At 54.2% G+C, this 22,615-nt stretch overlaps 2 protein-coding genes and 1 long non-coding RNA gene across 3 annotated transcripts; 2 read left to right on the plus strand and 1 right to left on the minus strand.

The window, feature by feature from the left end:
• Window positions 1-9,308: 9,308 nt before the first annotated feature.
• On the plus strand, window positions 9,309-11,761 carry LOC149861849 (uncharacterized). The gene is made up of 3 exons (XR_016443087.1): window positions 9,309-9,400; window positions 10,152-11,172; window positions 11,304-11,761. It is a non-coding gene; the product is annotated as an uncharacterized LOC149861849 (long non-coding RNA).
• Window positions 11,762-13,804: 2,043 nt separating this feature from the next.
• Window positions 13,805-14,589, minus strand: LOC149861850 (ribonuclease pancreatic gamma-type-like). Its single transcript, XM_090053829.1, has 2 exons — window positions 14,204-14,589; window positions 13,805-13,826 (listed from the first exon to the last, which is right to left on the minus strand). Exons 1-2 carry the CDS (start codon window positions 14,569-14,571, stop codon window positions 13,805-13,807), a joined length of 390 nt encoding a protein of 129 aa, XP_089909955.1. The 5' UTR covers window positions 14,572-14,589.
• A 5,591-nt stretch (window positions 14,590-20,180) lies between these two features.
• On the plus strand, window positions 20,181-22,180 carry LOC149861851 (angiogenin-2-like). Its single transcript, XM_090051989.1, has 2 exons — window positions 20,181-20,442; window positions 21,328-22,180. Exon 2 carries the CDS (start codon window positions 21,346-21,348, stop codon window positions 21,817-21,819), a length of 474 nt encoding a protein of 157 aa, XP_089908115.1. The 5' UTR covers window positions 20,181-20,442; window positions 21,328-21,345; the 3' UTR covers window positions 21,820-22,180.
• The last annotated feature ends 435 nt before the right edge of the window (window positions 22,181-22,615 follow it).

Raw genomic sequence — 22,615 nt, forward strand, 5'->3', positions numbered from 1 at the left:
TGTTTCCTGGACTGCCTGGTGGGTCGGAGCAGCGAGGGGAGGTCCTGTTGCGAGACCTACTGCCTCTGCCCCAGGGAGGAAGCCCCACATCATGCAGACCTGATCTGCCCCCCTAATTTTTTTCCCCGTTTCTTGGACCCCTCTGTGCCCTACTACCTGGCTAATTGGCATGCTCTCGGCAGCCTGTTTGCATAGGGTTTCACTCCTGGGGTGGGAAGGGGCATTGGGCTCTGTGCCAGAATCACCTCCTTGGGCAGTAGAGTTCAGGCGATGGAAAGTTTGGCCAAACAGAACAGAAGGGGAGGGGAGGGGACATTGCATGCTGGGATGCTGGCGGCTGCAACCTGGGCAGCTCATCTACACATTCATGGACCATGAGCTGGAAAATACGGATCAGAGATAAACATACCCTGGAGCGGCACAACATGAAGCCATCTTAAGTGTGCTTCAAACTAGGTCCAGGTTTTGATGTGTGGACAACCCAGGGGTTAGAGCTCCCTGAGCTGCCTAAAATTCATGTGTAACAAGGCCCTGTTTCTGTTCCACTCTCTCTTTTCTGGGCTGTCAAATGTCCCCTGGCTCTCACTGCTGTCCTCATCCGGTGTTATTGCTATGCTGCCAGTGCTGAAGTCTCAGGAACTGCAGTTTGGCTTATGTAAGGAGTTCATGGTTCAGTCAGGTTTACTGGTTAGGCTTACTCTGGTCAATGCTAGCAAAGCCTTCGTGGGAGCAGTATAGATTGACCCATGTTGCAGCAGGGCTTGCACTGGTGTAGGCAGTGGGAGAAAGCAGGATATGGGGATAGCTAGTGACCTAGAGAGAGAGAGAGAGAGCGAGAGAGAGAGAGAGAGAGTGTGCCGTCTGAAAATGCTGTTGCAACATAAGAACAGTGGGTGTGTGTGCCTGTCACAGGAGTATCTCTACTAGAGCCTTTCTATCGGTGGCTCCGCCCTCCTGTTATGGGTCAACTGCCTCCTTACTCTCCTGCCATGCCTTGATCTTAAGTGATTAATTGACTGATGTAATTAGCGGGAGGCTGCCCACTTTATGCGCCCTGGTGCCAGGGGGCACTATCTGCGGCTCCTTTTCCACCCCTACACCATAGCCCAAGCCTCGCAGATGGTACTGATGTAGTTTTTGACCTGGGCCCTGTTGTGACTTGGCCCTCTCCTTTACCTCCTAGGCACTTCTTGCCACCACCCTTGCTCTGGGGCGTCTCACTGCCCCCCTTGATCTGGGGTTGGGGCCAATGCACCCCAAATGTTGTGCCCTCTGTGGCGCCAGGGTCTCCATGCTACCATGGAGTCCCTATGAGGCCTCCTCCAACTCCTAATAGCTTCACCCGGTCCTCTGGTTAAAATAGTAAACACAAAAACACAAACCCCCTGGGTTATAACATAAAGAGCTAGACCATCCAGCCAAACAACATTCAAACCCTAACCAGGAAAACACTCCAACCCCAGCAGCGACCAGGGGATGCTCACACAGTCAGAAGTCTCCCCTCCGTCTGTACTAGCCGAGCTCCTCCTCCCTCGGTCGCCAGAGGGAAACTGCCCTCCTGGCCTCCTGCCTGGGCTTATATGGGCCAGCCCTGCCCCTTCCTCTCAGCTGGCCCCACCGGTTGCCCTAGCAAGCAGCACTTGTGACTCTGGCTGCCCTGGTGACTGGCACCTGAGCCTCCCCCTTCTTGCCACAAGGGGTCTCTCCCAAGCTGTTCTTCTGCTCTCAGGCGCAGGGCACCTGAGTGCTCTGCGACAGTGCCCCAGTGAGATCTCCCACTGGTGTCTGACTTAACTAACTTCCAAGTCTACTCTTGGGCATAATTGAAATTGGTGCTCATTTTTTGCTGCTGTGGAGGGAACATTTGCCCTTGCTGCTGAAATCCCCTGCTGGCAATGGCAGAGCGTGGATTCATGCAAGATGAAGCTTGGAAATGGCTTCACCGTGGGCAGTCATTCCTCTCCCTCTTTCAGGTACACAAGCATGGAGTTGTGCTGATTTCCTTCACCTTTAGCCAACATGCCCACACAGATACACTTGCACACCCACAGCATGCCCTGCGTCCAAGTACAGGGGGCACTGGAAGGCGGCTGTTGCCGACCTGGTCACTGCCACGGCTCTCAATTGCTGCTACTGCTCAGGGTGAAAATCTTCTTAGTGAAGACAAGCCCTGAGAAGCATTTGAGATCACAGGGCATCAGCTCTTCCACCTCCTAGGCCAACAGACCCATGTCAGCCCTACAAATGGCTTGCACAGCACTGTGCACCTTCATTTGCAAACTTCTGGCTGAGCACGGGGAGGCCTACGGGCCCTCAGAAGACAGCCTAGCATGGCCATACACCAGCATCCCATTGAATGAATCCTCCTGCATGTGGTAGCACAACACTTTCCCTTTCTGGATAGGGATGTGTGAACCAGCAGCTCAGGGCACAGAGGGACTGGGATGCCACAGCTCAGTTACAAAGCTCATGTATTTTGCCCTCTTTGCTACAGAGGGGGAAGGGAGAGCTCAGGGATTTGGACAGATTATTTTAAATGATTTCATCTTGGCACCTCTCCAGGGCTCTCGTTGGCAAATGCACCGGTTTGTTTGCCCACAGGCACTTGGCTGGGTAACAAGAGATGGAAGTGTTTAGAAACACAGCAAAATGAAATGAAATCACCTTCAGAGGAATACAGAATTGATAGCACATGCTCTTGGAGAGATGTCTCTGCCATATCCGACTGTAGATAAAGACATTTTTAACATGTTGTCAAAGGTAAATGCTGCTAGAGATAATGTCATTGTCAGAGACTTTTACCTTCCAGCTAAAGAGCAGAAAATAAGTGACCGCCCCCCCTCTCAATTTTGAGTCCTTTAATATCAGAATACAAGATCAATAAAGGCCAAAGCAGGCTTTTCAGGTTCAAGACTCCAGAATCCCAGTTGGGTATCAGGGTTAAACCCGGCCCAGACTTTATACTAAAAACAGCTGCCTGCAAATATTCCTTCTTAGGAAGGCAACGCTGACGTTGGGTAACATGACTTAGAGAAACGAGGCCACGATATCTGCAGTCGTGTTTTGGATCCTGGCTTCTTTTTCACTGCCGAACAGCAAGAGATGGAGATTGATCATTAACAGCAGAAGTGGAAAGGTGAAGTCTGATCAAGGTTCAATATAGCAAATGCCAGTATCAACAAAATCTTACTGGTTTACACGTGATTGTTACTCGCTCAGATACAGCTTGACGCTTTCCACTCAGAGTTCCTTGCTATTAAACCCTTCCTCGTGCTGTAGGTTTAATCGGTCAACCTCATCACAAGGCTCCATATTGACACATGATGTCCCTGACCTGATTCGCAGAAGAAAAGCAAAGCAAAGAAATGCAGAGGGTGCTGTGGGAGGCAGTCGAACAAGTGGAGCTTGTGGGAGCGCAGGGTTGGGGCGCGCAGGGGCTGCAGGCTGCCACGTGTGAAAATTCGATTGAAAATGAGTCTCTGGCTCCCCCGTCCTCATTTCCCAGTCACCCACACTGAGAAACTGTTCAATGTGGATTTCCCCCGGTCTCTCTGCGCCTTCCCAGTCACCCAGGCTCATCGTAACAGGCACCAGCCACTCCATCACACCGCCCCTCGACCAAACACGATGCTGCCGGCAGGGCCCAGACGCTGCTGCTTTGCCCCTGCTGCCAGGGCCGCAACTTGCGCTTGAAGAGCCTGGTGTGGAAGCACAGGAGCTATCCCCATATCTTGTGGACAGGTGTTAGCGTCAGCATGATGGGGTGGAAAGGCCCCAGCCCCCACCCTGCTGACATCTGCCATACAGTCACGTAGGCTTCCCCCAGAGACTTCCAGCAAATCTGCAGTGCCGTGGTAGGGGGCTGCGCTGTGGGACTGCCTGGAGAAGTTACATCTCCTTCCATGCAAGCACCGGCTCATGCCGAAACACCTCCCCTAGCACCTACTGCAAGGGCTACAGCTAGGTCCATGTTGGCATTGCCCCTCATGCACTGGGAGGGCAAGTTGGCTGCATCTGCTCCTTGGGCTGAGTAGAGCCCAGATAGGGAAGAAATGTAGCTCTTCTTCCTGACAGATCTCAGTTGGACCAGGCATTTCAGTCTGTGCTTCAAAAACTGCAGTATGTACCCCTTCACCTGCCCTTCCCTAACCCCAGACACGGTCTGCCCACCCTGACCTTGATCCCGACTCCACCTTTGCTCTGCCAGTCCTACCGTGGTGTCCCTCTCTCCTCCTGCTCCAGGCTGATGTCTGGCTCTGTTTCTCTGCTGGAGGATGTCATTTCTAACGCGCACAAACCTCACTTGAAAAATCGGTGCATCCCCCTGAAACAGGTGTCGGGGTCAAGGCAGATTCCTCGGACCTGAGTCCCCAGTCCCTCTGCGTCCTGCGATGCAGTGCGGCCAAATGACCATCGAGGGGAAAAGCAATAAAAACCCAACAAACCCAAACACAACCTCCAATGAGCAAGAGCTGGGAATGGTTTTTATTCCCTGCTTTTCCCCCAAGCGGATGTGAAGGCCCAGCTCCCCCACGGGTTGATCACACCCACTCTGCCTGGCTCGCGGCACTTTTGCCTCAAGTCCTAAGGAGTAAAATGCCCCACTCCCCAATACGTGTCAAGACAGAGGTGGTAAGGAGCTTGGTGCAGCTTCAGGGGAATCGGGCTCCTTGCTCTTGCAATATCTCAGATCAAAAAACCCCCAAAACCTGTAAAGGAGATTTCTCTCTTTTTGCTCCACTCCTTCCCCTGTGAGTTCAGGGTGCCCTTCCAGCAGAGCAAATCCATGATTTTTCCAAGATATTTATCTAGGATATTCTAAGCTGCAAACCACACTGTAACACGTACAGAGACAGACGTGCACACGCAGAATCTTGTCCAAATACTTGCACAAACCCTTGCCCCCACTTTCATGTGCACTCGCGAGTACGTGCACTGGAGCATACATTGCTCAAGTTGTGCAGAACACATCCCAGCTGTGGGGCAGTTACTCACATCATACAGAATCCTTTTTATACTGGGATTTTGAGAGTTGCCCACTGGATTATTTTTGTATCGTTTCAGAAGCCAGCTTGTTATTACTGTACTTGGTGCCATCCCCACCCAGCATAAAAAGCCAATCCCAGGCTCAGAGAATTTAAACAATTATAATGCGGGTTTGAACGGCCTTCATCTGGCCAAATCAGGCCTTCCTGTGTGAGCTGCCCTGTTGAACAAAACAGGACTTTTCCTGAAGACGTGGAGGCTGATCCCATACATCAACATGGTACGGAAAGATTGCCTGATAGTTTACTTATATGTATGTTGATGGTATTTAGTGAATTATGCTACTTGACTGTACGTTTTAGCAAAGGCCGTGTTTCCTAGAAGTCCGTGACACTGGCTCTAAAGAACAAAAATGGAAATGACCTGTTGAACGCAGCTAATGTGAAAAGATGCCATTTCTAAGCCAGTACCAACTAATGAACCATGCTCAGAGAAAAAAATCCTAGCAAGCAAATCTTTCCCGGACTATTATTTCTTGCTGAACTGATGCCTTCCAAGGACCACTCAAGAACTGGGTTGGGAGGCTCCACTGGGGCCCTAAAACAAAGTTGTCTCAAATGTGCTCCTACTTTTTCCTACACTAGATAACTCAAGTCCGGAAACACTGTAATTGGAAACAGAATTGTACAATTCGTAGGATTGCTATCCACTATGTGCTATACACCCAGAAAAACAGGTAGTGAGAGGAAATCAGGACCATTTTTACTTTCTATTCTTACAGGTTATTTGGGGTTTTTCCTTAGTGCTGGTTTGGTAATTTTTGGAATGATAAAATCCATTCCTTCTTGGGTCCCTGACCACTCTTGTTTGTCACTGAAGTAATTTAATGGTAAAGTAGAAATTACAGCTGGCGGGTCTCAATGAGTTATCTGGTCAATAATCCATTGATGATCCACTCATCTCTTTATATGGGTCGCAGTACCCACGTTGAGCAACAGCAGGCAAGATCTTACCGCGAGGACGATCTAGGAAGCAGCACTGAGCCTTGTTGCGATCGCGTGGCTGGGATATACAGTTGAACATGGAGAAGTTAAATGAGGAGCAGTGGGGAATTCACGGTCTTTGGCTGTTTTATGCATCCCAGCCAGGAAAAGTTCCCGGTGCTTGCAGTGGAACCAGACAGCAGCCAAGAGGATTCACGGGGTGGACTTTAGAGTCCAGGCTGCAAGGAGTTGCTGGTGTGGAGTGGAGGAAGATAGGAGGGGTGTTGGTCCCAGTGGGGATAAATAGGTTCTCCCACCTTGCGTCTCCATGCCTCCTCTTTCTCTCCCTGGCAGGTCGATCCATGGCTCAGAGGGGACCCTGTCTGGTGCTGGTCCTTGTCCTGCTAGTAGCCTGCTTGGCTCTGGCCAGAGGGGAATCATGCTATAATACATTCAAAAGGCAGCACGTTGACTTCCCCAGGACAAGGGCTCAAGACGTTAACACGTACTGCAACCAGATGATGAGACACAGGTAGGAAGAGAGCCCTTCCTCTCTAGCGGTTGCTGATGCTGGTATTGCACGGCAAGAGACTGTTGAGGCAGGGCGTGGGGAAGCTCTTCTTTACAGGGGACACCAGCTCTGATACGGTCCCAGGGCAGGAGAACTAGCTGTTTCCAGCGGTCTGGGATATGAGACCCTTCCCTTCTGCGGGGAGGTGGCCGTAATGGAGCCTCAGATCAGAAAGATTGGCTCATTCAGGGACCTTCCCTGCTGCTTTCGGTGTGACCCCAAACTGGAGAGCTCAGCGAGGGTTGGCAATATGCTCCACACACTGTTGTGGCCAGGAAGAGTGTGGTTGCAAGGCGCCAAGAGACTGGCTGGCCCCAGGGCAGAGGCGAGAGCGCCAGGAAACAGTAGCTCTGAGAAAAGGGTGCTCATCTCAGCCGGGCAGGGCAGAGGGGAATGGCTTTGGAGGCAGAGCTGCCCTCACTTTTCTCTGCCCCGTCATCCCATCGTAGCTGGGGAAGCCGGTGAGGGGTGCTGCAGATCCAGGTGAAAGGGCTCCAGTGGAGCTTTGCATGTGCAGAGTCCATGGCGACAGTTGACAAGGCAGATGCTGGCTGGTGGAGCTGTGTTTGTGAAGCCCCTGGTGGGAAGAGCAGAGGGGAGGTTGCTGCTTAGGAGTGTGGGTAAATATTTGTACTTTATCTGGGGCTTTCTCCCTCGATCATGTCCCCTCCTCTGTCAATAATTGCCTTGTGTTACCAGTTCTTTGGAAGTGCTCGATTCCTCCTCCCAGACTTCCTGGTTCCTTGTCCTGCTATGGAGAGGCTCTTGAAGCTGCTCTAATTAAAGCACCCACGCCCTCCGCCCTGGAGCACATGTATAGATGCCCTGAATGTTCAAATTCCAGCTCTTTGGCTGCCCTCGGTGCTTGCTCTGCACTGCAGCCTCCCCCTCCCCACTGTGTACCCACAGGAGGGGCTCGAGCCTGGTGGAGAGTAATTGCCCATCCCGCTGCTGAGTCCTTAGTGTTGTAACCATACTTGGTACCAGCTTTAGGTTTTGCCAGTGGGTGATTGCAGATGTAACACTCCCAAGCCCCCGAATATCCCCCAAACAAACCAGTGCTTTATTTTAAACTCAGCACGTTCCCATGCCAAGCCCCACACATGCCAGGAAGAGGCAGCGTGTTCCTTTAAACCTGTCTCTGCAGTGTCTGTAAAGATAGGGTGCTTTAGTTGGGGGGTTGGCGTTTTTATCTAATAGCTGATTGAATAGCTGGAGCCTGGTGGAGAGCTCAGCACAGTTACTGAGCTGGATTAAGTGCAAACTGATCAGGAGCTCAGGGCAGAACAGCTCACCCTCTCGGTCCCCAGGGGCTTGTGGGGAGCATGAATCATGGGCTGCAATCATGGCCCTTTCCTATTTAGGGTGGCGTTCCCCTTCCCTGAGCCCCAAGGGGAAGGAGGGGGTCATCCTCTCCTGGCCATCGCCAGTCCAGCGCCATAGGCTGCAGCCTGCATTTCTGCCTCCCAGCAACGGTGAAGGAGACTCTTCCCAGGCCTTCAGAGCAACACGTTCAAGGCCGTCTTTGGATTTGCGGAAATACAGCAGTCAACCTCAAAGGTTCATTTTGTGATCACTCACAGAGGTCTAACGGCTGAGATGTAGGACGCTCCTCTTCCTGCAGCAGGGAAGCAATGTGACAAGAAGGAAGAGTTTGGGCTACTCAAAGACAACCGCCCGTGCAGCCCCCCTTGATCAGGCGTGGTCTCGACACATATCACACAGGGTTTGGCTGCAGTCAAGGCTGCACGTGGCTTAGCTGATGTTGGCCTTGAGTGATACTTGCTCTCTGTCAGGAAGAAAGGCAGAACCCAGCACCCCTACCTGAGCCAGAGGCCCACCGGCAAAACAGGGCATCTCCGACACCTTGGGACAGTGGTGGCTCCTGGCTGCTAGCAGCAGCAGGTGTTATTTTTTCTGCTCTCCCCTTAGCCCAAGCCAACACATGACTGCTGAAGCCTATTTGGCCCCCAAGAGACCAACACCGATTACAGCTGCTGCTACACCGCCCCCGCTCCCTGTTCCCAAGCCGCTTTCCCACTCATACTGGATGGGATGCCAGGGACTGGGAAGACCTGTACTCATCAGATATCCTGGGTGTCCAGTATAGAGAGCAGCTGCTACAGGGGAGTCCCAGGGCTATGAAGTAATAGGGAGCTGGGAGCCAGGGCTCTTGGGGCTACTCCCAACTCCCGGAGGGGAGGTGAATCCAGGGCTCGCAGCTGCAGGCACAGGATCTACAGGCCGTGCACAGGATAAACTCTTAGCTATGTGGAATGGCCATTCAACCCTCAACCTAGAACTGAAACTCAATCCCCACCTATGCGTGGCCTTGCCAGCCTGGTGTCTAGGGCCCAAGGAAAAGGGTGTCTGTTCTGATTAATCTCCTGCTCGTTATTGCCGCTGTGAAACCCCTCTCTGGAAAGCGGGGGGTCATGCCAAAAACCAGGACTCCTGTATCCTCTCTATGCCTGCAAGAGGGCACTGGAGTTTCATGCATTAGAAAGAAAAGCCTTGGATTGGGTTTTCTCTCGGTCCAGGTCTGCCTCTGCAGTGACGCTGGGCGGGGGATTGTTGGGTTATTTTCAGTGGGCAGAGGGATGGTCGCTTCCGGGGGTCGCAATACTGTGACCCTGCCCGCCGCCCCGCCACTCCCCAGAGCTCCCTGCCCCACTCAATGCCTCTGAGCACCTCAGTGGGAGGAGTTGCTGGACAAATTCAATGGGACCTGCCCTGCCCGCCCCCGTACCAGCTCCCAAATGGCTCTATATAATGGGGAAGGAAGGGAAGCAGAGTCAGAGACTCAGCCCTGCGGGGAACTGCACCCGGGTGTGCCAGGAGTCCCAGCACCAAGACCTGAGTAAGTCTAAGGCCTCGTTGCGTCACGGTCCCAGCACAGGGGACGTGCAGAGACGGAGCCTCCACGGGCTGAGCCCGGGAGTGCTGAGATCAGACTTGGGGCAACAGAGGAGTCAGAGAAGGGGAAAACTTCAGTGCGGATGCCTGCCTGCTCTGCCGAACCAGGGAGGAAAGAGGGGGTGGGGGGGTCCCAGCGGCAATACCTGGACTGAGAGTGAAGGAGAGGCAGAGGCTGGTGCTATGAATCAGAGTCTCCCTGGGGGTGCCAGAGCTGGGCCCCCTTCCTCTTCCTACAGGATGGGAGGTTTCAAATGCTATGCGGGAATCTCAAGGCCAAGTCCCAAGACTGGGTATCGTGGTTGTCTCAGGCGGGGTTGGAAAACTCAGTCAGGACTGCTCTGTGACTCGGCTTCCCCAAGAGCAAAAGAGAGCTACTATAATGTCTTTGTGTCCCATCTGCATTTCTGCTGTGTGATTATCAAGCAATGATGTGTGCGGGTCCGTGCATGCACCAGCACCACAGGAGCGCGGATCCAGGGTCGCTGTGTGCAGCACCCAACTCAGCACAGCCCCGATCTCAGCACGAGTCAGTTCAGTCCCTAGTGCAGCGCTTCCCAGCCAGCGTGTTGCAGCACAAAAGCGTGCCGTCAGAAACGAACAGGCGCGCCGCAGAGTACGTAACAGAGTTGGGTGGGTGGTTAATCTGTACTCCTTATAACTGTCTGCACCCATGTCCCCTGCCCCTTCCACAGCTGCAGGTGGATCGAGTGGCTCTGAGGAAGCCATGTCTCCCGGGGACCCCGTGCCACCCTGCTGCTGATGTTCCTGGTGCTGACCCTGATGTCTTCCTGACCGACCGCGGACGGCAAGGAAACGCACTACGAGAAGTTCCAGCGGCAGCACGTCGACGAGCTGTCACACCCGCCGGTCAATGATGCCTCCTGCAACACCAGGATGAAGAAACAGAAGATGACCACTCCCACGTGCAAGCCCTTCAACACCTTCATTCACTCAGATTTATCAACAGTAAAAGCCGTCTGCACACGGACCGGGACTAAGAGGCCCAACCACAGGTATTACAGCACCACAGCTTCTATGTCACTGACTGCAAATTTATAAGAAAGGACCCACGGCAAGGCTGCATGTACAGTGCAACCACCGTCTCCCGGAGGATTTGCATCACCTGTGAGCAAGTCCGCAGAGTTGGACTGGCGCCTGTCCACTATGGCAAATACAAGGAGTGCTTCCCCTAGTGGCCAGGGCTGGGGCAGGCCTTGACCTCGCTGCAACCCTCAGCTTTTGCTTGGAGCCAAAGGCCTGGTCACAGAGGCCCCAAATCCACCTCGCTCACTAGTTACAGTCAGAGGTGCAACAGAGCAGCTGGGCTCACAGGGCAGGGACAACGCAGCGGGGAAGCGGTGACTTATGGCACGGTTGCACGACTTTGGCAGCCGCTGTTATTCCCGTGTCCAAAGTTAGCCCGTGGGGCTGCTGCCCATCTGCCCTCCTTCGTCACCCGACTGGTTGTTGTATATCTAGTATACAGAACAGGCCCTCCCAGCCCATCCATTCTCCTCTTCTGGCCCCTAGCACCCAATATACACAAGAGCATCTCCCCTCCCCTCCCACGTCCAGAGGCAGCAGGAATGTGCAGCCAATCCTCCAGCATCCAGATGAGTCCTCAAAGCCGTGACTGAGTTCAACCTTCCAGCTGCTTTTCTGCAATAAACAGCTGCAACTGCAAACTGACCTGGATGCGCTCTCTCTCCATGGGTGGTGTGTGCGGGTGGGGGGGTGTGCAGCGGGTGGGCAACGGCAGGGGATTGGTGCACAAGAATTCATTTTCCTGCCCGAGAGGTGGGAAAGGGGGTGTTTCTCACACCGGGGTTTCCCCTTCCCTGCAGACACAAGGGAAGGCTTAGCTGAACACTTCATGCTGCCCTTGATGTCTCTTGAGTCGACCCTGCTCAGCAGGCTCTGGTCCACATCTCCACGACCACCTTGCTCCAGACCATGGCCAAGGAAACCTTGCAGTCCCTCTTGCTACAGAGAGATGTCCTGCTCTGTGCTATTCCCTGGCCCCAATGGCTATGGATCCTGAGGGTGAAGTTTCTTCCTGTGCAGCATTGAGGTGGGCTTCCCCTTCACCTGCAGCTAGCAGGGTGGGCAGAGGGGACGCAGGTGTCCAGGGTGATTATGGGTGCCAAGCAGCAGCACCTGCATGTTAGATCTGGGAAACCGAGGCATGCAGACAAGGAGTGATTTCTCAAGGCCTCAAAGTGCAGTATCCCTCGCCCCCTGGGAAAGATCCCGGATGTCCTGTAGCTCAGGGGCACCAAAGGTTTTTCAGAGACGCCAGTCTTCTTTTTCTGCTTCCCAGATGAGAGCTGAAAGGATCAGTCCCTCGATGTAGCATCTGGACTCGCTTCAGTCCTACGCAACAGTGAGGCATGACCTCTCTATGCCTCATCTCCCCATCTTCAAAGGAGGCCTGATGATTACATGTCTCAGTAGCCAAAGGGAGGGAGGGCGACCCAGGCCGCAGCAGACATGCGTGTGGAGCCTGTCCCACTGGCTGTGTCAAGACCACCACAATGGGGGGCACTGCCGCTGCAGCCTTTCCACTGCTAGACATGTCTCCTGCTTTCCTGTTTTCTCCTTAACATGCGAGCTGGTTGGTGCCCTGCCTCTCAGAAGCGGGAGGGGTGGTTGCAATCCCGTGGTAGTATTAGCCCAGCCAGGGACAACTGGAGAGATGCCAGTACAGGCACGGGGGCGGGGCCACACTCTGGACAACACCACCAGCACCTCATCGACGGTGACACGGGGAGGGAGTGAAAGAGCACAGCCTGCAGCGGAGGTGGGGGGAGAGACTGGCACACAGCAGGGCAGGATGGGGTGGTTGATGGCACAGGATGGAGCGTGGGGCAGATCTACACGGGGTGGGGTGCAGTAGGAGAAGCCCCCTTTGCAGAAGGGGTGTGGGGCAAGTGCTCATGATGCCATTTTCCATGCAATGCCAAAGAAGCTTTATTTTTCTTCCTATTGATTTTTGTGTTTTGGGGTGGAGAGGGAAGAGGGGTGTAGGGTGTTCAGAGACTTCTGGGTCTTCTCCCCAGTTGATATCAGCCCCAGGCCCCACAACCTTGCGCCTGGGGGATGAGCTGCGGGGGAATCTGCTGTGCCATCTACCCCCAATCTTTCCAAGAGTGACGGACCAAGTTGGTGGGGAAAGCACGGACGATCAGTCTGCAATACCAGCTTGCAGCGTACACATCATGGGACTCGTAGGAGTCTGCCTGCTGCCTTCTAGTCCCCACCCCCAGGCACATCATCTACTGCTTGGATCCCCTCTTTTTTCCCGGGCTTCCCACCCTGCAGTTCCAGCTCTCTAATCTCGTGCAGGCGTCCGTGCGCACAGCCTGCTGCAGAGCCTTGTCCCGAGCGTGCAAACGCCCCGACTGAGCTTGCACGCTCCGAGGAAACCCTTCAGCACCTTTGCAGTGGGTTACAGCAGGGCAGGTTGGGACTGTGGACTCCTGGGCTCTGTCCCCAGCTCCAGGACAGGAGTTGGGTCTAGTCGGTTCAGGGACGGGGTGCTGGGAGTCAGGACTCCTGAGTTGTAGCTCTAGTTTGGGGGCAAAAGGGGAGGGCTGTGTTGAGGGTTAGTCAGGTGACGCCACTGGGGAAGTCTGGCTCTGGCTGTTGTAGCCCCCAGTATCGGGAGTCCTCGGTCCCCCAACTGCTGCATCTCTTTGCAGGCTCTCGCTGCACCCTATGTCTCTGGACCCCTGAGTGGAAGGAGCTGCTGGTCAGATGCAACCTGTTTTACCCCTTCCTGTCCCATTTCTGGTACAGCTGTCATGAGCAGCAAAGGGGACGGAGACCGACTCAGCCTCGCAGGCAGCTGGACCTGACTGTGACAGGATCCCCGGCATCCGAACTCGGGTAGGTATGGGGACGCGCCGCTGTACTGGCCCAGCCTCGGGGGAAATGCCGAGAGAGGGCTGAGACCAGGATGCAGGAGGCCGGGAAAGCAGGAGCAGCTGTCCTTAAGAAAGAAAACACAGACTCTCCGGGTCAGACTTGATGGCAGGCTGGTGCTGCGGTTCAGGTGCTCGGTGGGGTTGTCAGGGCTGGGCCCCTTCCCCTTCCACTGGCATGCAAGTTTGCAGACCAGATCCCAAAACAGGGCCTTTTGGTTTCCTCAGGTCCTGCTGAGAAATGCAGCTGGACTTCTCTGTGCCTCAGTTTCCCTGTGTGCAAACAGGGCCTAATCTCTTTGCGTGCCTCGTGCCTGTGCACTATGAGATCTTTGAGAAATAGGTGTCTGTGCAGCCACCGAGACAAGAGGACCCCGATGCAGCGGGGCCTGTGCAGCACCCAGCACGGACGGGGCCTTGTCTTAGACAGCGTCGATCCACTGCCTGGGGTAATTAGGTCCCGTCTCAGCCAGGCCATTGAGGTGTGACTGTCAATGCCAATAACAATTCTCCTGTTTCTCGGTGAGGAGGATCTCTATGTGGTGTTAGTAGGTTTGGGGAGGAGAAGGGGCATTGAGATATTGATGGGGGGGGAGGTGATGGGAGGGAGACTTGGGGCAGACCCATGGGAGGGAGACTTGGGGCAGCCCAGGGGCTGTGTGGCATTTGTTGCTTTGGGCCCAGGGCCTAGGCTCCATGCAGAAGAAGATGAAGATGCCTCGGGAGACGGCTCTCAAGATAAGAGCTCTTCCTTCTCCCCCTCCATCCCCTTGGGGCTGCAGGGAAGGGGGTTGCATCCCTGAATCCTCTGGTTATAGGACCTGGCCCCGTATTCACAGCGATTCGGTGGGAAGTCTCTTACAAGCGTGCACTCAGTAACAAGGAAGTTGTTGTCACTATAGTAAAAATTTTTGTGTGTGTTATTCCCAGCCCCTGTGCAGATGCTATTTATTGATGATGAGGGTGCGTGGATGAAGGTGTTCAGGGTCTTGCACTTGTCCGAGGTCATTCCCTGGTCCTTCATCCTCTGATTGCAGTAGAGGTCATTATACGGTTCGGGAGTAAACGGATCGACGTGCTGCCTCTGAAACTTCTGGTTTGCTGTTTCCCTGCTGTGCACGGTTGGCCAGGCTGACAGCAGGGTCAGCAGGAGGAGCAGCAGGGCAGGGCAGGCATCTCTCGGAGACATGGCTTCCTGAGATTTGCTCCACGTACCTGGATGGAGCCAACAAGGGCAAAGGATGACTACTCCCTCTTGCCCTTCCCCTCTCCTAACCATCCTGCTACACTCTCATACCCCACGCAGCTCCAAAGACCCTTCCCTGCCCAAGCCCCCCACCACACCAGCTCCTCCAGGCAGGAACTGGCTCGTTTAATGGGTGAGGTTATGGCTGAGCACGGTGGGCTTGGCCCTGCCATGACAGATGTGACCGGGAGATGGGCTGATCTGATCTCTCATCTGATCCGCAGCCAAAGCCAGTGCCGGGAGCCTCTGGGAGGTCTCCAGAGCAGCAGGCTGCGTCCATGGCCATGAACGGCCTCTACAGCCATGTCCATGCTGCCCCGGTGTTACTGTTTGGTCCTTTTCCCCAACTGGGATCTCAGCCTCCTCCGCATCCACCCCACCACTCTACCTGGCCCCTTTGGCTCCGGTCCACTGCACCGGACCTCGGCTTATTTGGACACCAGCCCTTGCCTTGTCCTTCCCAACCTTGGGACACGACCCCAGTCTTGCCCTTTAGTGCTGTGGGCCCCCAGCCTCTGGTCTCTCCCTCTTTGGGCTCTCTCTCTGCCCTCTTCTGTACTGGGCCCCGTCTCCCCCCTGCTCTGGGCAACACTGGGGCCTTGTCCTGCCCTTTTCTCCCAGTCCAAACCACTGGTTATAGAAGAAACAGAGAGCCAGGTTCACATCTTAACTCAACACCCCCCCACGATGATGAAGCTTACGCAAGAACAAAAACGGCATGCAGTCTCTCTAACAGAGGCAGCCCCACCGGGGCAAAAATATGAGAAATGAGCAAAGAGGAAAATGAGTCGTTGCTGTAAGACAACAAAATCCTCCTTGTTCAGAGCGAACGGCTCTCACTCGGGGCACTCCCTGACCCAGGTCTCTCATCCTGCTCCCACAGGCTCTGTCTCTTGCTCGAGCTCTCCCGCGCTTGCTCCTTCTCTCTATGTGTGTGGGTCCTGAGGGACCTGCCTCCAGCCGCTGGTCTTTTCAGGGTTTTCCTCCCTGGTTGCTGCCAACTCTCCTGTGCATGCTCTTATATAGCCTCTTTGATTATCACTTGCATCAGGTGACTTTAACTGGCTTCCTGAGTTTTAGTCTTCCTTGTTTAGAGTTGACTTCCAGCCCCACCTCCCGAGGTGGCCTAATCTCAGGCTTGCAACCCTTATGTTGGCTCCTTCTTTACTCCCAGAGCAGCCGTTCTGGTCAGTCTTCTCCCGCTGCTTAACAGGAGGCTCCAGCTCCCTGTTTAAGGCCTAATTTCCAGCCACTGTTAATAGCCAACCAGGCTTTTGGGAGCTCCATTAATGATTTCTCTCTATTACAGGTAGACAGACAGCACAAAGGGAAAGAGCTGGGCAGAAGGAGTTGCCAGCTGGGCCACGGCCCTTGATGGGCCCTGGGAGAGCATGTCACAGGCCTGATGTCTCTGGGATCTGGGCACCGCTGTGTCCATGCTGGGGCTGGCGGGGTGACAGCTAAGCCAGCTTCGGCTGGGATCTCATCCTCCTACTGCTAGGCTAGCTTGGTACTGCCAATAAGCTTTTATTTTGTCGACTCTCCTGGACCATGAGCTGGAAAATATGGATCAGAGATAAATATGCCCTGGAGCGGCACAACGTGAAGCCATCTTAAGTGTGCTTCAAACTAGGTCCAGGTGTTGATGTGTGGATAACCCAGGGGTTAGAGCTCCCTGAGCTGCCTAAAATTCAGTGTAACAAGGCCCTGTTTCTGTTCCACTCTCTCTTTTCTGGGCTGTCAAATGTCCCCTGGCTTTCATTGCTGTCCTCATCCGGTGTTATTGCTATGCTGCCAGTGCTGAAGTCTCAGGAACTGCAGTTTGGCTTATGTAAGGAGTTCATGGTTCAGTCAGGTTTACTGGTTAGGCTTACTCTGGTCAATGCTAGCAAAGCCTTCGTGGGAGCAATATAGATTGACCCATGTTCCAGCAAGGCTTGCACTGGTGTAGGCAGTGGGAGAAAGCAGGATATGGGGATGGCTAGTGACCTAGAGAGAGAGAGAGTGCCATCTGAACATGCTGTTGCAATATAGTGACAGTGGGCGTGTGTGCGTGTGACAGGAGTATCTCTACTGGAGCCTTTCTGTTGGTGGCTCTGCCCTCCTGTTATGGGCCAACCACCTGCTTACTTGCCTGCCATGGCTTGATCTTAATTGATTAATTGACTGATGTAATTAGTGGGAGGCTGCCCACTTTATGTGCCCCGGTGCCAGGGGGCGCTATCTGCGGCTCCTTTTCCTCCCCTACACCGTAGCCCAAGCCTCACAGATGGTACTGATGTAGTTTTTGACCTGGGCCCTGTTGTGGCTTGGCCCTCTCCTTTACCTCTGTGGGGCTTCTCGCCGCCCCCCCTTGCTCTGGGGCTTCTCACTCCCCGCGGCCCTCTCTCCGGGCTCCTCACTGCCCCCCTTGCTCTGGGGATGCTCACTGCCCCCCTTGCTCTGGGGATGGGGCCAATGCACCCCAAATGCTGCGCCCTCTCTGGCGCCAGGGCCCCACGCTACCGTGGAGTCCCTGTGAGGCCTCCTCCAACTCCTAATAGCTTCACCCGGTCCTCCGGTTAAAACAGTAAACACAAAAACACAAACCCCCTGGGTTATAACATAAAAAGCTAAACCATCCGGCCAAACAACATTCAGTCCCTACCAGGAAAACACTCCAACCACAGCAGCGACCAGGGGATGCTCACACAATCAGAAGTCTCCCCTCCGTCTGTACTAGCCCAGCTCCTCCTTCCTCAGTCGCCAGAGGGAAACTGCCCTCCTGGCCTCCTGCCTGGGCTTATATGGGCCAGCCCTGCCCCTTCCTCTCAGCTGGCCCCACCGGTTGCCCTAGCAAGCAGCACTTGTGACTCTGGCTGCCCTGGTGACTGGCACCTGAGCCTCCCCCTTCTTGCCACCAGGGGTCTCTCCCAAGCTGTTCTTCTGCTCTCAGGCGCAGGGCACCTGAGTGCTCTGCGACAGTGCCCCAGTGAGATCTCCCACTGGTGTCTGACTTAACTAATTTCCAAATCTACTCTTGAGCTTAATTGAAATTGGTGCTCATTTCTTGCTACTGTGAAGGGAACATTTGCCCTTGCTGCTGAAATCCCCTGCTGGCAGTGGCAGAGCGTGGATTCATGCAAGATGAAGCTTGGAAAACGGCTTCACCGTGGGCAGTCATTCCTCTCCCTCTTTCAGGTACACAAGCATGGAGTTGTGCTGATTTCCTTCACCTTTAGCCAACATGCCCACACAGATACACTTGCCCACCACAGCATGCCCCGTGTCCATGTACGGGGGGCACTGGAAGGTGGCTGTTGCTGACCTGGCCACTGCCACTGCTCCCAATTGCTGCTACTGCCCAGGGTGAAAATCTCCTTAGTGAAGACACGCCCCGAGAGGCCTTTGAGATCACAGGGCATCAGCTCTTCCACTTCCTAGGCCAACAGACCTATGTCAGCCCTCCAAATGGCTTGCACAGCACTGTGCACCTTCATCCGCAAACTTCTGGCTGAGCGCGGGGAGGCCTATGGGCCCTCAGAAGACAGCCTAGCATGGCCATGCACCAGCCTCCCATTGAATGAATCCTCTTGGGTGTGTTAGCACAACACTTTCCCTTTCTGGATAGGGATGTGCGAACCAGCAGCTCAGGGCACAGAGGGACTGGGATGCCACAGCTCAGTTACAAAGCTCATGTATTTTGCCCTCTTTGCTACAGAAACATCCATCGAGGGTGGCAAATCCTGATGACGGTGAGATGCAACCGGCTGCAACAGTCTCTGTCTGTTCAACAACTCTGGGGCAGGGAAAGAGGGAGAAGGAAGGCAGAGCTCGGGGAGTTGGACAGCTTATTTTAAATGATTTCATCTTGGCACCTCAACCTCATCACAAGGCTCCATATTGACACATGATGTCCCTGACCTGATTCGCAGAAGAAAAGCAAAGCAAAGAAATGCAGAGGGTGCTGTGGGAGGCAGTCGAACAAGTGGAGCTTGTGGGAGCGCAGGGTTGGGGCGCGCAGGGGCTGCAGGCTGCCACGTGTGAAAATTCAATTGAAAATGAGTCTCTGGCTCCTCCTGTCCTCATTTCCCAGTCACCCACACTGAGAAACTGTTCAATGTGGATTTCCCCCAGTCTCTCTGCGCCTTCCCAATCACCCACGCTCATCGTAACAGGCACCAGCCACTCCATCACACCGCCCCTCGACCAAACACGATGCTGCCGGCAGGGCCCAGACGCTGCTGCTTTGCCCCTGCTGCCAGGGCCGCAACTTCCGCTCAAAGAGCCTGGTGTGGAAGCACAGGAGCTATCCCCATATCTTGTGGACAGGTATTAGCGTCAGCATGATGGGGTGGAAAGGCCCCAGCCCCCACCCTGCTGACATCTGCCATACAGTCACGTAGGCTTCCCCCAGAGACTTCCAGCAAATCTGCAGTGCCGTGGTAGGGGGCTGCGCTGTGGGACTGCCTGGAGAAGTTACATCTCCTTCCATGCAAGCACCGGCTCATGCCGAAACACCTCCCCTAGCACCTACTGCAAGGGCTACAGCTAGGTCCATGTTGGCATTGCCCCTCATGCACTGGGAGGGCAAGTTGGCTGCATCTGCTCCTTGGGCTGAGTAGAGCCCAGATAGGGAAGAAATGTAGCTCTTCTTCCTGACAGATCTCAGTTGGACCAGGCATTTCAGTCTGTGCTTCAAAAACTGCAGTATGTACCCCTTCACCTGCCCTTCCCTAACCCCAGACACGGTCTGCCCACCCTGACCTTGATCCCGACTCCACCTTTGCTCTGCCAGTCCTACCGTGGTGTCCCTCTCTCCTCCTGCTCCAGGCTGATGTCTGGCTCTGTTTCTCTGCTGGAGGATGTCATTTCTAACGCGCACAAACCTCACTTGAAAAATCGGTGCATCCCCCTGAAACAGGTGTCGGGGTCAAGGCAGATTCCTCGGACCTGAGTCCCCAGTCCCTCTGCTTCCTGCGATGCAGTGCGGCCAAATGACCATCGAGGGGAAAAGCAATAAAAACCCAACAAACCCAAACACAACCTCCAATGAGCAAGAGCTGGGAATGGTTTTTATTCCCTGCTTTTCCCCCAAGCGGATGTGAAGGCCCAGCTCCCCCACGGGTTGATCACACCCACTCTGCCTGGCTCGCGGCACTTTTGCCTCAAGTCCTAAGGAGTAAAATGCCCCACTCCCCAATACGTGTCAAGACAGAGGTGGTAAGGAGCTTGGTGCAGCTTCAGGGGAATCGGGCTCCTTGCTCTTGCAATATCTCAGATCAAAAAACCCCCAAAACCTGTAAAGGAGATTTCTCTCTTTTCGCTCCACTCCTTCCCCTGTGAGTTCGTGGTGCCCTTCTAGTAGAGCTGGACCAGGTGAGGGGGACTGGAAGGATGGAGGCACTTTTGCTCAAGGCACATTTAGGAACCTGGGCTGTGTTGGCTCCCAGGGCTGTGTTGGTGGAAATGGGGCCCCTTTCTCTTCCAGGAGCTGATTGTGAAACTGGGCTTCCTGCCCAAGCTTGGACTCCACCCACCCTGGTTTCCTAATGCTGCTCCTTCCACGTTGTGAGCGGAGCCAGGGAACCCCTCCTCTCATCCCAGCCTGCTCCATGTAACCAGCTGCCAGAAAGGGAGAGGTCAGGTCGGAGTTGGTATCAGCTCTGCAAGCAGCCACATCCAGCTGCCGAACCAGGCTTTCAGCCTGCAGACAACGGAGCCACACTTGGTTTGTGGGGAGAGCAGGCCCTCTGGCACGAAATCCCAGAGCCCTCGAGAGAGGAGGTGGAGCAGTGCAAGTGCCAAGCGTCACCCCTCTGTTGGGGAAAGCAGGTGAGACTGACCGCCAGGTTTTTGGGGTCTATCCTGGTTCTGGGAGGGTGGTTGGGGGTTGCGAGGGAGGGAGGCAGGGAGACTTGCAATTCAGGTGTGTTTCCTTTTCAGGGTCAAGGGTGGGCTCCAGTGGTTAGAGAAGGAGGGCTTGTATGTCAAGGCTCCTGGGTTCTCTGCCCAGATGTTAAAAGGTCTTTTGGGCTTGAGCAAAATGGTCCTGGAGTTCATTTTCAACTCAGGAAAGCTGTGTAGGTGTAGTGGTTTGTGCAGAAGTCATTGCAACCCAGGACTCCTGGGTTTTGTTTTTGCTCAGGAAAGGAGCAGTGTCTGGTGGTCACGGGCAGAGGGGATGTCTGACACCTGGGCTCTGTTCATAGTAGTGAAAAGGCCTTTGGATTAAACAGTTGGACCTGGGGAACTAGAAACCAGGGCTGCTGTGATTTATCCCCCTGCAGCAGAGGGGCAGAGGGCAGGTGCAAGCTAACCCATTTGATACTATTCCACATCTTTATACAGGACTAGGGAGGCTGCATTCGCTGTAGATGGAGTGGAAGTAGAGGTCTTGGTGGGGGGGAACACAAGTGGAGTTAAGGATGCTAAAGACATGTGGGGGCTGTGGTGACTGGGGGAGTTGGAGCACAGGAATGACTCAATGGGAGACAGAGTGGGCACACGTGAGGTTGGTGCCAGGACTTCCTCCTCCAACACTTTCTACAATCACTTTAGGCAATGGCATCAATACTTGTTGGTAGTATTGATACTTCTGACACCCCACAGTAAAGCAAGGAATAGAGGAGCATGGACGAGAATAGAGCAGAAATAGATGGTTGAGCTGGGGCAGCTCTGCCTGCCTCTCTCATTAACACTGGGTCTCTGCATCCCTAGGGTCATCTGTTGCCAGCCATGACACAGGCAGGGTCCCTGGTTGTGCTGTGGGCTCTGGCAGGCTCGGCCCTGTTGCTGGTCGTGTCAGCCAGCCAAGAGCAGTATGAAAGGTTCCTTCTCCAACACGTCCACAGCAATCCCAGGGGCCGGGATGACGCTTACTGCAACAGACAAATGCGCTACATGCTGAGGGAGGACCGCAGGCGGGACCCCAACCCAGGACAGAAAATCTGCAAGGAAATAAACACCTTCATCCATGAGACAAAAGATGCCATCAGGGCCGTGTGCAATGACGGGGGCAGCGACTACATGACAAGGCACGGCCAAGTCATGCACAGAAGTCTTGCGAGCTTCCAGGTTACCACCTGCAGGCTTCACGGGGGAAAGCCCCTTGAGAACTGCAGGTATCGGGCCAGCCGTGACTCCAGGAGGATCGTCATCGCCTGTGACGAGCATGGGAACCCGGTGCATTTTGAGGAGAGCCACATCTGAGTGGAGGGGAGGGCGCTTCTGGCTCTTCCTGACCTGCTCCCATCTCTCGTGGAGCTGGGGCCCCTCCACTGAAATGTCCCCATCTCTTTTCATAACTGTAATTCTGTATCACACATCCCTTTTAATCATTTTCTTTGCTGGTGTGAGCAGAGGAGTCCACTGCTGGTCATTCAGCACCCCAGGGATGTATGTTGGTGTTTGCACTTGTCTGTGTAAGCATGAGCCTTGGGGAGTGCAGCACTAGAAGGAGACGTGCCTTGCTGGGGAAGATGAGGGAAGGTGACTGGACTGGATGCTGTGGTTTGATGCAGAGGGAAATGTCTGTCCCTGGCTACAATAAAAGAAGTAATCAAAGCTAAAACTGCCTGTGATTCCTTCCTCACACTTCTCATTCCCTCCACAAGTGAACAGCAGCAAAACTCGAACACAGACAGACACACACCCACACCCACAGCAGTGCCCTTTCCCTCCACCCAAGGGTTGGGCACATGCATATATACACACTTATTCAAGCTGAAAATATCCATGATTTTTCCAAGATATTTATCTAGGATAGTCTGAGCTGCAAACCACGCTGTTACATGTATGGACACAGACGTGCACACACAGAATCTTCCCCAAATACCTGCACAAACTCTTGCACCCAGTTTCATGTGCACTCACGAGCACGTGCACTCAAGCATACATTGCTCAAGTTGTGCAGAACACATCACAGCTGTGGGGCAGGTACCCACGTTATACAGAATCCCTTTTATACTGGGATTTTGAGAGTTGCCCACTGGATTATTTTAGTATC

This window comes from Crocodylus siamensis, chromosome 6, assembly GCF_052110815.1.
Source record: "Crocodylus siamensis isolate JL-2025a chromosome 6, ASM5211081v1, whole genome shotgun sequence".
NCBI lineage: Eukaryota > Metazoa > Chordata > Crocodylia > Crocodylidae > Crocodylus > Crocodylus siamensis.

Coding starts and splice junctions, on each gene's coding strand:
- LOC149861850 (XM_090053829.1), bottom strand. CDS start 14,571: ATGTCTCCGAGAGATGCCTGCCCTGCCCTGCTGCTCCTCCTGCTGACC. Junction 13,827..14,203: donor CGCTGTGAATACGGGGCCAG/GTCCTATAACCA, acceptor TAATTACCCCAG/GCAGTGGATCGACGCTGTCT.
- LOC149861851 (XM_090051989.1), top strand. CDS start 21,346: ATGACACAGGCAGGGTCCCTGGTTGTGCTGTGGGCTCTGGCAGGCTCG.